This window comes from Ambystoma mexicanum, chromosome 7q, assembly GCF_040938575.1.
Source record: "Ambystoma mexicanum isolate Mex_15411 chromosome 7q, UKY_AmexF1_1, whole genome shotgun sequence".
Taxonomy (NCBI): Eukaryota; Metazoa; Chordata; class Amphibia; order Caudata; family Ambystomatidae; genus Ambystoma; species Ambystoma mexicanum.
This window is the reverse complement of record NC_090941.1, coordinates 631,668,623-631,684,389: the sequence shown is the minus strand read 5'-3', so window position 1 is coordinate 631,684,389 and position 15,767 is coordinate 631,668,623. Positions and strand designations below refer to the sequence as shown.

The window sequence follows — 15,767 nt, the reverse complement described above, 5'->3', positions numbered from 1 at the left end:
TTCAGTCTTTTCCCCGTTAAGTTTTAAACAATTGGCAGACATCCACCTGCCTATAGTAGAGAGGCAGTTTAGCGGGAGGGTTGGTCGTGGGGGAGTCCAAACCGAAACACCAATTGTGTGCCATCGGCATAGGTGGAAAATTTGACTCCAGACTCCAAGATAAGGTCTGCCAATGGTCGTAGCTACAGGTTAAACAAAAGGGGGATAATGTCCGACCCCTTGGGGACACCACAAGCAAGAGCCGAGGGAAGGGAACGGCAAGCCTGAAAAGACAGTTTGTGTCCGCTCTGCGAGAAATGAATTGAACCATGCCAGTGGAGTCCCTGCAATCCCCACCTGCTTCAGAATGCCATGATCCATTATAACAAAGGCCTGGTGAGAGGTCAAGGAGAATCAACACTCCGACCCCTCCACGGTCTTGAAAAAGCGCAAGATCATGAGTGATTCTGGGCCCATTAGGGGCCTAAAACCTGATTGAAACAAATGATGACAGTTTTTGGCTTCCAAGAAGTGAAAAAAAGCAGAGTAATCACAGCCTCCATAAGCTTCATCAGGACCGGCAACAAAGATGTAGGCTGCTAATTGGCAACGAAAGTGGAATCATAGTGAGGTTTGTTTAAGAGAGGGGTAACCAATACATGCTTTAGGGGAGCAGGAATCTCCCTTGAAGAAAAGCTCTTTGGCGGGAGTGCTTTTAAAATATAAAGGGGTATCAGATCAAGAGGGGAGTTTGACTTAAGCATATTCAAAGTCCTAACAACAGTGGCATTATCCATGAGTTCCAGCTGGAAAACACCAGCGGGAGTAGGTGTAATGGACTCCCTAGAATGACTAACCATCAAGGCAGCGTCCTCATACCACATTTCTATTCATGATGGCTTGCTGAATACCACTGATCATGTCAGAAAAGAAAACACTAATCGCATCACACTGTGCTTGAGAGTCAGGCGTATTCTCAGTCATTTTTAAAGGACAAGAAGAAAGCTATTTCACAGCTTTAAACAGCTCCTGAGAAGAGCATGCGGCCTCTGTAATCCTGTTAGCATAGAGTTTCGATTTCTCTGCAGCAATCATCTTATGAGCAAGTGATACTGCTTGCTTATAGGTAGTACGTGCTTCTTGGCTATAATTTGTCTACCATTTCCTCTCCAGGCGGCGGCAAACTTGTTTATAAGTCCATAAAATGGTTGTAAACCAGGGCACAGTCGGCTTGGACTGTCCAAACCACGACTCCACTGGAGGTAAAGAGTCTGCTACTCTTGTCAGGGTGTTGAGAAGGGCAGTGCATGGATCTTGGCAATTCACCACCAACTGATTATTGAACTCAACCATCTGATCTGCCATGACAGAATGATCCACCTTACTACAAAACCAACAGGGTTGCAGCAAGTGGAAAGCCATGGGAGGGCAATAAAATAAAAGAACAATAAAAGGTTCCAAGAAATGATCTGACCAAAGTACTGGGAAAGGGGTGAAGGTAGTAGTCAGATTCACTTCAGAAAATATAAGATCGAGAGTGTTTCCATTGCAGATGGAAGAGTAGGCTAAACTACCTACCATGTTTTTTGCATATAAACCAGCAGGGTAATTTGGATGAAAATTCAAATCCCCCAGCAGAACCAGATTAGGGTGGCTCAGCGCTAAATCAGCAATCGGTTGCAAAAAATCGATAACGAAATGTGCAAGTCTGAGTGGGGGTGCTCTATACATCAGTAGGAAGTGAGTCGACACATTAGGGGTCACCTGCACGCTTTACCATAAAGAGTTCACAAAACAGTGAATGTTCTACAGGAATGTGCATACATGTAAGGAAGGCATGGTGAATCACTGCTAGGCCACCACCCAGACCAGCATATAACTCGGGCAGCATTTGGCAAAACATGGGGGCCAGAGCTGTTTGCAAACCAAGTCTCTGTCACACACACATTGTCTTGGTACATTTCCTCCAGTACATTGTAGATGTCATAACGATGTGCCGCAGCTGACCCAGCTGCGACCTTCCTGGGCTTCAAACCGCCAATACCCTGGGACCTGCGACCATCCTGCAATGCATCGCCTTCCAAAGATCAAATCTTCCTAAAACTTTGGTGGACCCCTGATGGACTTCCAGAAGCAAGATTCCAGTCTTCAAAGCCCCTCACCAGAGTGCAGGACTGAGCAAGCGAGGCAAATCAATCGGGCGAGAATCACTGGTGTCTGTGAAAAGGCACCAAACCCACAGATCCACATTGGCGCATGACAAATGCTTTGCTGGGAGTCACCTCTCTCGACTGCTGCTGTGAAATCCCATCCAGAGTCCCTCCTTTCTTCACCACGACCAAGTAACAGGAGAACGGGCCTACAGCTGCTACTACATGAAGGCATCTAGCTTCATCTTGTTCATCACTCCTAAGGTACAGTGGCACTCTGGCTAATACTTACCTAGAGTCATTCAGTCGCTCCTGTGTGGCTAGGGAGGCGGGGGGTAATTCATGTGATTTGGAGTTCGCCCATACACGTTTGCTCAGGCCTCAAGCTGGAACACATGCAGGGAGCCTTTTCTGAAGTCCCTGAACCCTTTTCACCAACAAGAACTGTTACTTAACTGCTACAGAAGATTGCCTCAGGAATGCTTAACTTTTATACAGTTTGTGCCTGCCCTTTTGACCTCCTATCTGACCATGTAAAAAAAGACTCAGAACTAGATAGGGAAGAACTCTTAAGGCCTAGGCTCTGTGAAAAGATAGCTAAGTAACTTACCACGTGTTGGTGTTGTTTCTGTCATGAGGATCTGAATTAGCTACAGTTATTCTAAAAAGTATTACGTTATTTACTCACCTTTGAATTGCATACTGTCATTCAGAAAAGTAACTGCCAAGTTCCTACTTACCTTTGAATTGTTTCTACTATTCTGAAACGTAACTACATGCTCTGTAAAGTGTTTAGTTGCTTGTGTTGGTCTTTTACCTTCATGTTATTCCTGAAACCGAATATCCTGCAAAGTTATTACTCACCTTTGAATTGCGTAAGGCCATTCTGAAAAGTAATGGTTAGGTTCTTACTTACTTTTTAAAATAGTAGGTACAATACAAGTAATTACAAAGTGTACTCCAAAGTGGTTTTTACTTAACTTGGCTGGTATACTGCCGTTCTATAAGTCTTTTACACTGTGGTTCACTTACCAGAAGTATTGTGTTGGTTATACATTGTGTTTGGTTTCTGTAATAGTACTTACCTTTCTGAAGATGTATCGTCACTTGTGAATATATATAATAAACCAGTATTGTTATATAACTCTAAAGTGTATGTGTTTCTTTGGACCATATGTATGCTACATGTTCTTTGTTCCTTCCTACAGCCCACTCTCCCTCCCAAGATAAGACTAGCTGCTCTGCTATTGCCCCCTCAACCTTGAGTGGTAGAGACTTATACTAGAAGTTGGAGCTCTGTATTACCAAGTAGACAGTCTTATGAAGTCCTTTGGGTGGACTTAAGAAAAAACTCCCTAACATCTGGGAAAGTGGCTTCTGCAAAAAGGCCTGCACGAAATTTACTGGAAACTGTAAAAACTTAAGCAAGGCTATAAAACTGGCTAGTGTTTAAAAATGACATCTATCTCATAGATATTAGCTGCTATATATAGGTTTGTTTCACTAAAACGGCATCCCTAACTTAATGCCGCCTTAGATACAACCCCACTCCACAATTCTGGGGATGAGAAACGGGCTAATTTAGGAAGCAATATTTTGTTTTATTAAAGTTAAATCAATGCAAAGGTGGTCCCCAAGCTCTATGCAGGCGAAGTTACCACAGTATTATGCAATCACTGGCAGCTAATCTACAAAAACTACAATAAACAATCTGCATAAAGCTCACTATTTCTTATTCGCATGCATTAATTTATTTAATCATATCTCTATATGTTTAATTCTAAATAGCAATAGGCATTCTAGTCTTAATTCAGCCACTTGTCGATCACTGTATCAAAACTCTCTTGACTTTAAAACATTTCTAAATTACACATAAATTACATACCACATTGAAATGACATCTCACTTGATTTTAAATACAGTGATAATGTGCTGTTCATTCCCCATTACAACATTAATGTATTTTGGTAACACTTTTCCAGACTGCTCCCCCCGCCTCCCTTCTGGGACTTCACAGAAAAACTACTCTTAAATAGCATGTATCATTTCATTTGGGGAATTTTCATACTCACTTTGACATGATCCTCTCAGTTTTTGGGATCAGAATGGTACCTCTCTGATAGGAAATCAGTCAGAAATGCCCCTTCTGATTTGCGCCCATGAAGTTAGAACTACCTCAGGTTCCCTTTTCTTGCCTGGAACAGGAATCCTCCCTTCAGCAGCCCTTATGGAATCCAAGCTCTTCAGTTCGCCTCAATGATTAATATGTCCCCCTATTGAACAGGTGTCTTCCCTACAAGCAGTTTTAATTCTAGAGCCAGTGTCTCCTATTCCCGGCAAGTTCCTGCTTTTTAAAATGTGCAATATTCCCATGCTTATGTCATGAATGTCACTTTATGGCCAAGTAATTCTATTGGCTTATCTGATAGTCAACACTCCCACCTTAATACCCCGCAGGCCCCAATCACCAATGAATGTCCAAATGCCTGAATGTGAAAACGTTTGGGCGGACTTGCTCAGAGTAATATCAAATTCTAAATAGTTTTCTTTTCAATCTAATCCCGGCAATATGGTTCATTAATGAAAACAGGATTTCTGTAATCCCCTGGCCTGCACCTCTGGGTATATGGCATGAATGTGTGAAATACTTGTAAAGAAGAGATTTTCAGCTTTAAAATACACTTTTTGGCATAGTTGTAACTGTTACGGTTGTAGTTTTATAAGCGAAATCCCTTTTAAATGCAAGTATAAAGTTAATTCAAATGGCCATAATTCCTTACAGTGTTGCAACTTTGAGTTTCATTTCCTGGGATAACGAAGCCAATGCTAGCAGGCGTCTCGGTCAATAATTAACCTGGACTAACTGACACAGGTCCTCCTTCGTTTGGGTTTCCAGTAAGCTTTATCTGGTCGGCATCATTGCCTTCACTAATGTCAAGAGTGGTACATTAATGGCAATAATGTCTGTCTGAAACTAGGCCTCGGGAGAACAGATTGAATCGTCATGGGGCTGCCCTGATGTTCCTCAGGAAGCACACCACAGATTTCATTTTTGGAGGAATTATAAAGGATGTCTTGTCAATTATTTTATACTTATTAGGCTCCTTCCTTTGGAAGAGGCTTTGGCCATCTGCCCCTTTGTTTCAACTAGGCCTAATGGGGTTTTCATGATTAAAGGCAAACACAAGTTATGCATTCCAGATGGTCAGGGCAAGCCTAATGGGATTTTTAACCTCCCCCACATGGGAACCTGTATGCAGGGCTGAATTGAAGAAGTAGGTTAGTCAGTGATTTCACTGAAAAAATAACCAGATTTTTGTCCCAAGCCAACTCAGAGCATCTTATGTTACTGTGTGCTTGAAAGGCGTATTCACTTCCATTGTAATGACAAAGTACATGTCGATACAAAATGCCATACTTTGCAAATTACAGAACAAGGTATTTATAACTCTGAATAGGTCCACAGTTGGCAGTTTGAATATACCATCATCTTTCCAGCATATGTTCTCAAGTAAAAAGTTAAGAATCTGCATTAGTGGTCATGTCTTCATATGCAGAAAAATGGTGCTTCTTTGGAAAACATGGCAACACCCAAAAAAATAACAGGATAATTCACTTGACTTTTATGTGCGGTTTTATGATTTGTAGGAAATGAGGCAGCATCTGTTGAAATGTAATGCTGCATTGTATCTCACCAATACTTTGGGTATGTATATGACTTTCAATCACATTTTCCCAGTGCAATTGGCATAGTTCACCATAAAAGAACAGAGTTTATTTACACTGAATCTTTAAGCATTTTCTGCTGCCAATTTTAAGCTATTACAAATTCAGTCTTTGGTATGTGTGAAACGCTATGCTATGACATTTGTCGGATTCTGTCTCTCATGGAAGCAAGTCACTATCAGCATTCTGCCTGCCATGGTAATTGCAGAGCCATACATGTACACCTGGGAATAAAACAAGACATTATTCCGGCGCCTCTCCTCTTTGAATTGAGGCAGTCTCCATTTGTCTAGGAATCACTTCTACATATATCAACAAAAAATGGCAAGAAATGCTGTACCAAAACATTTAACTACATGAAGAAATGTTGAATCCTGATAAGTAATAAACATCTAGAGTCGGGCAGAGGCTAAATGAACCCCTTTTTTGGCTGCCAATTGGACAGATTACATAATGCAAAACTTATGTTAGAAAGATCTTGGATGGGGATGTGGGCTGGGAGCGGAACATGGTGGATGCCTTAAGCACGTGCTCTGCTTGATAAATCTTCTCTGCCATATAAAGAAGCGGATCAGGGGATTCCCCACCCGCAGTAGGACGGGAGCAGGATACCTGACAGTGGCGCTCACTAATCTGCACTCGGATCAGCCGCTGGTCACACTGAGGAGCCGGCGTGGTGCGTGGCAGGGCATGGTGGCAGAGATGCAGCGCCAGAGGGCACAACAACCCTTGGTTGTAGATACCACCGGCAGAAGACCAGCCAAAGCAGGTGTGAGGCGATCAAGTGGAGGAGGCAGAGCTGACCTAAATGTTGAAGAGATGCGATAAAGCACACTGAGCCACAAACCTGAGCCTGGCTGGTCTTTCTGCAGCTGGGCCCTGCTGTTTACCCAGCAGCCTGCCCTTCAGGATCCAAGTGCACCTGGCGACTACATGCTTGGAGTCGGGAGGTGGCAACGACCCAACATTGAGCCGAAGCGACGTCCCCTGGAACAGGGGAGTGGCCAGAAGAGGCCTCTTGCTTTCTGGGGTTCCCACAGTCCCACAAAGACACTCCAGTGAAGCACACTGGATCCTGCCTGTGCTTTGCACTGACAGTGTGCCCAAGAGAAGGGGAGAAGCTTGGATGTTCCGAGGACCGCCTTCGGTGGTGACTAGGTCATGATGGCCAAGTCACTGAGGCACCCAAAGGGGGGAAGATATCCTTGCCATGCTGCATGTCCAGGAGAAAACGAAACATAAGAAAGGGGGAGACAGTGGTGCAAATGCATTATCCTCCAGTAGGAAACTCAACAGAGGTTACCACAGCAACAAAGGCTAACGTGAGGGAATTATTGGGGGAGATCAAAAAGGGGCTACAGAATAATGTGATGGAGATATCACAAAAAATATCCTCCATAGAGAAGCAGATACAAGACTTTAGCAGCAGTGTAGATAAACTGGAGAAAACGTGCGAACAGGGTTTTCAGTTCTCTGAAATGGCCAACAAAATAGAGACTTTGGAATCCTTGTGTGAGATCTTGCAGGAGAAATAAAGAGGACCTAGAAAACTGGTCCTGCAGGAATAACATCAGAATTAGAGGTATTCCCAGACATGTCAAGAATGTCAACCTGGAAGCATATATCAAGGACTTACTTAGCAACATTCTAAATCTGCCTCTTGTTGCAGCTGGACAGGATGCACTGTGTCTTCACTGCATTTCAGACTGAAATGAATCTGCTCTGGAACAGATTAACCAGGGTGTACCACTACCAACAGAAAGAAAGAAGCCATTTTGAGACGCAAAGCTACAAATCTTCCAGGATCTTGAAACTTGAACTCTGGCTAAGAGTCAGTCGCTGCAGAACCTAAAGGAATGGCTGAGAGCCGTATAGATAAGGTATCACTGGGGGTTCCCTTGCACGATTAGATTCATGTTTCAATAAAACCCGGGCCTTGATGGGTTCTCGGTTACATTTTAACAAAGTTTCTAAGACTTATCTGTCAGAGCTGTTTCCAAGACCTATCTGACAGAACTGTGAGCAACCTAAGGGTGCTCTCCAGAGTAGGATTGAGGAATCCCTTATCCAGGTGGCCAGAACACTGCCATCGCTGTTGGATCCAGTTTCTAGGGGTGGACCGGTGGGGGGAGGACCACCCGGGTAGGGGATCCTGGATTCGTGCTCGCAAAAACACCCCAGGTGAGATGCGGTATGACATAGGGGAAGAAGACGAGGATGAGGTTTTTATAGGCAACTTCAGATCAACCTCCCTTTCATCCAATGAATCTCACCTCCTTAAATCCAACATCTGATAAACCGATTAGATATCCAAACCCTGTGGCTGTGGGAAACTACATTTCCCAGAATCCCTGTCCTCCTGTTGTCCACCCGAGCACTCCCAGTTATTTTTCTCACCGTCCAACTGATTATTTCCCAAACTCCCAGTCTGCTATAACCAAACACTACCGTTCCCTCAATTCCTTCTTGTTCCACAAACCCTTCCCTGTAGGATGTTTGGAAGGTCTACCACCCCCCTTCTTTTGATACAAATACTTCCTCACACTGTGACAAACAGCAGACTAAAACCAAAGCTGTTTACCTGACATGTCCCAACACACGGGTCAGGCAGAGTTGGGCAATTGACAATAACCAGGCACACCTGACGGCCCTTAACCTTCCCCACAGGGATAAAAGGCAGAACACAAAAGCACACTTCGACCAAGGCCAAATGCACGAGGAAACAGCTACACCAAACCAGCAGTTCAAAAGGAGAAGAAACGTGGTGAGACCTGGAAGTACGATAACGGGGGAATTGCCCTTTCTCTTTTCAACTCAGATCTGCAAAGCCTCCGAAAGGGAAAGCATAATACCGGAAGCGGCAGCTGTCGTGCATAGCAGCAGATGTTAATGGTACACGGGGGCCTTCCGCTTTGATAACTCAGGTGGAGAGACAAGCTGGCTACCGTGGTACTATCCTTGACTCCAGAGAACAGAGAAGTCAACGCCGGTGAGTCGGAGGAAACTGATAGCAAACCGAACTGTGTTGAGGCCAAGGTTGCAAGTAGCAACATTTTGAATGCAAGGAACTCGAAAGAGGGAACTTGTGTATGTGCTTGAACTTTAAAGAAAGCCCAGTTGAGGGCCAGGTGCAGAAGGGTCTGGCGCCACATGGGCACTCATTCGAAAGACTGATCGGGAACCTGTTTATAAACTACAAGAACCAGAAGGCCCTAGGAGAGGCGTCGGAGTGGTCCTATAAGGGTTAGGTCAAATCCCTTATGCAATCGAAAGTCTCTGACCCATGGCCAGAGGAAAGCTAGGGGAAGGGAACCCCCACTTTCCAAGCAGATTGTGAACTATGTCCTAAGGCAATTGTGCTCCTGACAGAGGGATCCTGAAAGAAAGCTAGGAGAAGGAAAACCCCGCTTTCTGATGAAAGTGAGCAACACATGAACTGTGATCGAAATACATGAAATGTGTTAAAGAAAGGCTCTAGTGAACCCGACGGAGGGAGGTTCAAAAAGAAAAGGATCCGAGCCTGACAGAGGGCGATCCTAGGGGCGAGAGGCAATCGCCCAAGGTGCAAGACCACCAAGAGGACTTTTGTTTATTTGATTATTTTGCATCAAGAGTAATACACCCATGAACATTGTGTTGACAAGAGTAAACCTGGTCGAGGATTGTCCGCAGTGGGGAATTGTTTAAAAGGACATTTGACTCATACAAGCAACATTTGAACGGCTGTAGTGAATCCAACGGAGGGAGGCCCAAGTTGTAAGAAGGATCCGAGCTCAGCGGAGGGAGATCCAAGGGCCGAAGAGCAATCACCCGAGGTACACGAGTACTGAAGGAACCTTTTTGTTTGTTTGTCGTTATGAAGGCCTTCTAAGGCAAGAGACTTTATCGGGAAAGAGGCTTAGCCTGTGATGGTTTTGAAATCGAACCAGAACTGGGAACCTCGTGTGGATGAGGCTCAGGAGTGTACCGTGTCCCACCTTGTCCGTGCTTCAAACGTGGGGAAGGGAGACCCAGCCATACCATCCTCACTTTTCATTTTATCAAAACTTCTTCCTTTTCCGGTGAACTTTACCCTACATTCTTTTTGTAATTTAGCAGTAAGGAAATGGCAATAGATTTTCTTTTTTGCATAGCCCTTTTTTGTTTGACAAGACACCACTAGGACTGCCTTATTATTATTATTTGATGGTCATAGCTTGCTCCCATCTTAGATTTAGGTTTGGATTGGGTGTTTCTCACCCATTATGAAGTTCAATAAACACCCTTGAACTGTGATCACTTGTGTCAGTCTTCACTGTTGCCACCATGAGTTCCTTACAGAACCCCTAGTAAAACTCATCAATCAGTTCCAGGAAACACCACCATCACACCCACGAGTAAGCCATCAACCACACTTCTAATCCTGAAAGAAGATGAGGACCCAGCCAATCCTTATTCATATAGGCCTGTTACCCTCTTGAACGTAGACATGAGTATGTGTGCTAGCCGCAAAGGCTGGAGGTCATACTCCCGAGACTGGTGCTTTCTGTAAATCGATATTGGCCTTATACCAGCCCTCCAGCACAAGACTCCAAATCAATGGGGAACTCTCTAATACCATATCTATTTCCAGGGACACAAGGCAGTGGTACCCTCTATCCCCCTGATCTTTGCCATGGCTATGGAGCCTCTTGCCAACAGAATGAGAATCAATGATAGGATACAGGGAGTGGACTGGAGCAAAAAGTCAGTGTATGCGAATGATGTTTTACTATATCTTGGCATTACTGCATCCTCTCTCCCAGTCCGCACTAAGCAAAATGGAATCGTTTCAGGGGGTCTCTGGATTCACAATCAACTATGGTAACTTAAGAGGGCCGATTATATCTGAAAATCTGCAGAACATCCTAGTGGCACCGGGGGAGGAGATGGATAAGTTCACATGGCAAACAGAAAGCATAGTATATCTTGGGATAACCATCCCGGCAAACCCAAACAAGTTATACTACTTGAATCACCTTATCTGGGGACCATCTGAATTCTTCCACTGCTGGGAACATTTGGAAAATGTGGTAGCAAGAGAAACTGACTGCAGTAATTACTGGGGCTACGGAAACGTTTAATGTGATCTGGGCACTTTTCACAGACTTTATGGAACTGGGGTAGGGGGTGTGTTGTGAAGGATATAGGTTGTTTGTTTCGAGGGGTGTTGGGCTAAATTGGGGGCAAGAATGAGCGGTAACGCTGTTTTAGAAATGTAATACTGTTGTTCGAAGTGTGGGGGAGAAGGATCTGGAAGGACACATGAGCTGCAGGCAATGTAAAGTGGCTCCGAGATGCGAACTAGAATGCTGAGTCGAGGGAAGAGACGAGGAGGGTTCTTTGTTGGCTTTGTTTTGTAACATTATCAGTTTCTGAAATATAAAGTTTGGTTTGAAAAAATAAAGACCCTGGATAGAGCAATATGCTCTCCATTATCCACATGGAGAAAGATTAATTAATCCATTTGAACTTTATCTCTTCCTCCCTTATCCACTTTTTCTGTTATGGTTGATTGTGTGCATGTATTCCTTTTTCATCTCCAGTTCACTCTATATCATCTTTAAATGAAGTTAATTTATAGGTCCTACTCCTTTTTTATTGCTCCTATTTTCTGTGCCTCTTCCCTAGCCCTTGTCTGTCCTCCATTAACGTTTTTTACCTATGTATGCATTGCATTTCATTTTTCGGGTGTTGCCAATTAAAAAACAATTCATATGGCTAGAGTAGCATGGCAAATGTGTATACACATTTTCCTCATTAATGTCATTATTCCCTCATTGTGTAGGTTTGTTGTGTTGTGATCTGCTGAAAGGTGAACATTATGTATATGCCTTTAATACAATTCTCTGCCTCTGCTGTCACTATAATGCAAAGAGTCCCAGATGTCCAAGGCTTGACCAGACAGTGTTTTATGCTGCATTTTTAAGTGTCCGTTTTGGGCTATGCACTTTTAATGATTATCACTTCAATGGTGTGAACTTCATTGCTATGCTTTAGTCATGGTATGGCCTTTATTAGGGCACTTCAGGCCAGACTTGACATAAGGCCTCCTCTGTCGGTGCCCCAAGACTCTGGAGCCTTCTCTCAGTCAACATCAGACTCTCCTCTTACCCTCCACTCAACACCCTACCTGAGACTGGATGATCTGATCCCCACTGTTTCCATCCCCGGTTGCTTATAGATCGCTTGCTACAAACTGCCCACCTCCCCCTCTCTTGCTGTTTACTCTCCACTCCCTTGTTTCTCTGCTCCCTTCGCCATGTTCTTCTCCCTATGGTTGAAAAGTGCTCTGTTGCTTCTCAAATCTAGGTATGCGTTCAATAAATACCTTAATGATAATCATATGACCGCAAAAACATATTGGCTTCCACACTCCTTTGTTTACCAAGCCCCTGCCCCATCCCCTGCTTTATAGTCAAGCTCCTATGAAAGTCAGCAGATTTCTAGCCAAGCAGCATCCTCACAATCCAAACAGTGAGTGATGGCTTCTGACATTTGACATTGGGACATTAACAGACCTCAGTTATGTAAGCAATAAACACCAAGGAGGGAGGCCTTACCAGCTCTAGCGGCCAGTGAGCCCTAGTTAGCTTAACGCGGGCTGTTGCCCGTTACAAGCTGGTAATGCCCCCCCTCTAAGGTGCATATTGTTATTAGCATCCAAGGCAAGCAAGCTGTAAGGTGTAATTTGCTATTAGCATCACAGGCAATGAGCGCGCACCCCAAATTCCCTTATAAAAATACAAATAAAGGTGTCTGCCATGGACCTAGAAAAAGAGTACATTTCCATGTCCATAGCAACTGCGGTAACCGTCGGCTGTCGAGGGAACTGATGGCTTCGTGAGTAGGCAGCTTTGAGGAAGATGGGTGCTGTGGAGTGAGGGTGAAGGGAAACATGTTTTGGGGCTTAAGAGCAGCAGGAGCCAGTGCAGGGTGCCACTGCAACGAAAATAAAGTTCCAGCCTGGGGCAGAGGGGCCACTGCCCTGCATGGGAATGCACGCTTTGTGACACAGTAAATCCTGGGTTCCCAGCCACCAGATTAGCCAGCACCTCTATCCATGTGCTAAAACGTTTTGCAACCAATTAGTCATTGATTTTTCTTATTGCAATCGCCTACATATTACGATAATTAAATGTTTCTGAATATAATTGGTAAGCAAGAACACTGTAATAGTGTAAAAACCTCCTCTGTACCAATCAGTATTAAGATATTTCTTTTTTGGAAACTGTACTGAAAATACATTTGGGTGGGAAAGGGGGGGGAGGTTATTTTGTCCTGCATATTCCATGATATCCAAATGGCTGGACAACCAGATATAAAGCGTTGGTGGGAGAGAACGAAATGTGTTAGAGGCGTTACCATACTTTGGAATGAAGCTGAGGTTCTTTTCAAACCCGACTTCCACTATCAGAGGAATTTCTTTTTTTTTTTTAAGATTGCAATGTTAGTAACTGCTTATCTTTATTTTCACTTGGCGAGAAACGAACTTGTTTTGCCTGAAGAAGGCAATACATATTTTAAACCTGCAGGATTCATTTAAGTAGTTCATAACAAGTTAGACATTTTAAAGTTATGTTTTGTCTCGAAATGATCTGCTTTTTTATCGTAAGGCTACGTTATAGTCTTGTCTATTTCTGGAATCTCAGAGTTTTTACAATATGTTGATGGTAAAAGGTTTCGATATCTTCTTTTCCTCCTTAGGTCTTGACCATTACCGCCCTGAAGTTTTTGAACACAGTAAAAAACTTCTTCTCCACCTTTTGATTGCTTTGTCTTGCAATAGCAATTTCCAAGTCATTGCATCGGTGCTGCTGCAGACCAGGGAAATGAATGAAACCAAGACTCTGACTGTGCAGCCAGCCTATCCACCTGAATATCTTTACACAGGTACAAATGGACAAAGACTTGCATAAAAATGTTAGACTTTACACATTCTGTACAAGCAATAAATAGCCATTACAATTTCAACAAAAACGTGCTACTTTATTGCATAAGTAATTGGTCGTATTTGGCCTTTGCACGTATATTGTACTATGATTAAAAGATTAGTTAAGTGACCACGGTTTATGTTTATTTACATTGTGTGCCAGACCCGAAGGTATAAGGGCGCAGGAGCAACAGGATTATTCTCAGCTTGGTTACAGTGCTGTACAGTAATTAGTACAACAGTTACAGGAATGATAAACAGTTACAAATGTACATATTCACATATAGTGATAAACAATTTACAGATATACATATTGCCGGTGTACGAGGATAGGCAGGCAAGTTAATGGTCATTGTCCTTTGTCCACTGAATGTAGTTGTGTCTAAAGTGGGTGTAAGTTTGCGGTGCGCTTAGGAAGAGTGGCAGGGAGTTCCAATGTTGGGCTGCTTTCACCTGGAAGCTGTTGCCGCCTGTTTTGGTTCATTTGAACCTGGGAACTAGGAGCAGGTTGGCATTGTCGGTTCTGGTAGGTCTGTTCGGGGTGTATCTTTTTATTCTGTCGATTAGGTAGTGAGGGGCTGCATTGTTGAGGCATTTATGGGTTAAGGAGGCTACTTTGAGCAGGATTTTGTCAGAGGTGGTGAGCCAGTTATGGGCTCTCCTGATGTTGGATGTGTGCTATCTTGGGAATGCTAAGCGCTGTTCTAAGAGCATTGTTTTGCAGAGTCTGGATTTTGTTTGTAACATATTTGTTGGCTCCTAGGTAGAGGGTGTTGCAGTAGTCCAATTTTGAGAGTATAAGTGCTCTGGCTAAGGTGATGCAGCTCTGGGTGGAAAGGAAGGGCTTGGCTGCTCTTATTAGTTTGCAGGTGTGGGCTGCGGAGGAGGCCATGGAACTAACCTGTTTACGGAAGGAAAGGGAGGAGTTTAGGTAAATTCGTAAGGTTTTTACTTCCTTGGCTACCTTAATAGAGTTGCCATCTATGATGAAGTTATTGTAGTTATGATCCAATTTGTTTAGGTTGGGGGTGGAGCCGAGGATAATGAGTTTGGTCTTGTCATCATTCAGGCATAGACTGTGGGACATCCATGCCTGGATGATGAGGTACACCCTGTTCACCAATGCCAAATCCTTATTGTAATCGCCCGTCAACGGGATGAGGATCTGGGTATCATCGGCATAATTAGTGTAAGTGATACCCAGACCGTCAGGATCATCAAACAGGGGCATCGTGAACACGTAAAATTTGGGGGAGACGCATGAACCCTGGGGGAACCCCGCAAGTGATGGGGCTAGGATCAGCGGATGGTGAGGTAGAGAAGACACGCATAGACCTGTTATTCAGGACGGGTTCAATCCAACCTGTGGCTTCTTGGGAGAAATGGGCTGCTGTGTCAACGTGATTGCAGAGAATTTTATGATCTACTAAATCAAATGCTGCAATGTTGAAGCTATATGGTTCACTTGGTGTAATCCTTAAATATGTAAAAAGGCCCGCAGTGGCTTCTCTAGAAATAAATATTATATGGTGAGGGGGCCTTGAGGGACAGTGGACACAATAAAACAAGTGAAGTATGGTGGGGCACAAACAAATAAGGGTCAATAGGCCAAACTGGTTTAAGTAAACCTATATTTCATAAAGCTGTTTGTATTAATAATGTGAAACTATGCACGTTTGTGGTAGTGTTAAGAATATAAAAGGTTTAAACAAAACTATTCAGGGTGTATAATAACTTGATGAAAAGGTTGCAAAAAGGCCTCCAAAACACTACGCTTGGCATTTGGTCATAAACATTATTTAAATGTGTGTTGTTCATTGAACACATTTTATCTTTTGCTGATGTAGCTTTAAATCAATTAGTGGGCAAGTGCATGACAAAAGAAATTAAGTCTGAAATCACCCCCACTGTTTACCTTCATGTACCATCGAGGCCACCTTGAATTGTACCAGATCTAAACA

At 43.6% G+C, this 15,767-nt stretch overlaps 1 protein-coding gene across 7 annotated transcripts in view; it reads left to right on the top strand.

Moving 5' to 3' along the window:
- Positions 1-15,767, top strand: part of FRY (FRY microtubule binding protein) — a 1,191,674-nt gene that overhangs the window by 840,679 nt on the left and 335,228 nt on the right. For all 7 annotated transcript variants that reach the window (XM_069639765.1, XM_069639761.1, XM_069639760.1 and 4 more), the window contains exon 39: positions 13,581-13,766. In XM_069639765.1, the coding sequence (XP_069495866.1) occupies positions 13,581-13,766 (186 nt within the window). The remainder of the gene's footprint in view (positions 1-13,580; positions 13,767-15,767) is intronic.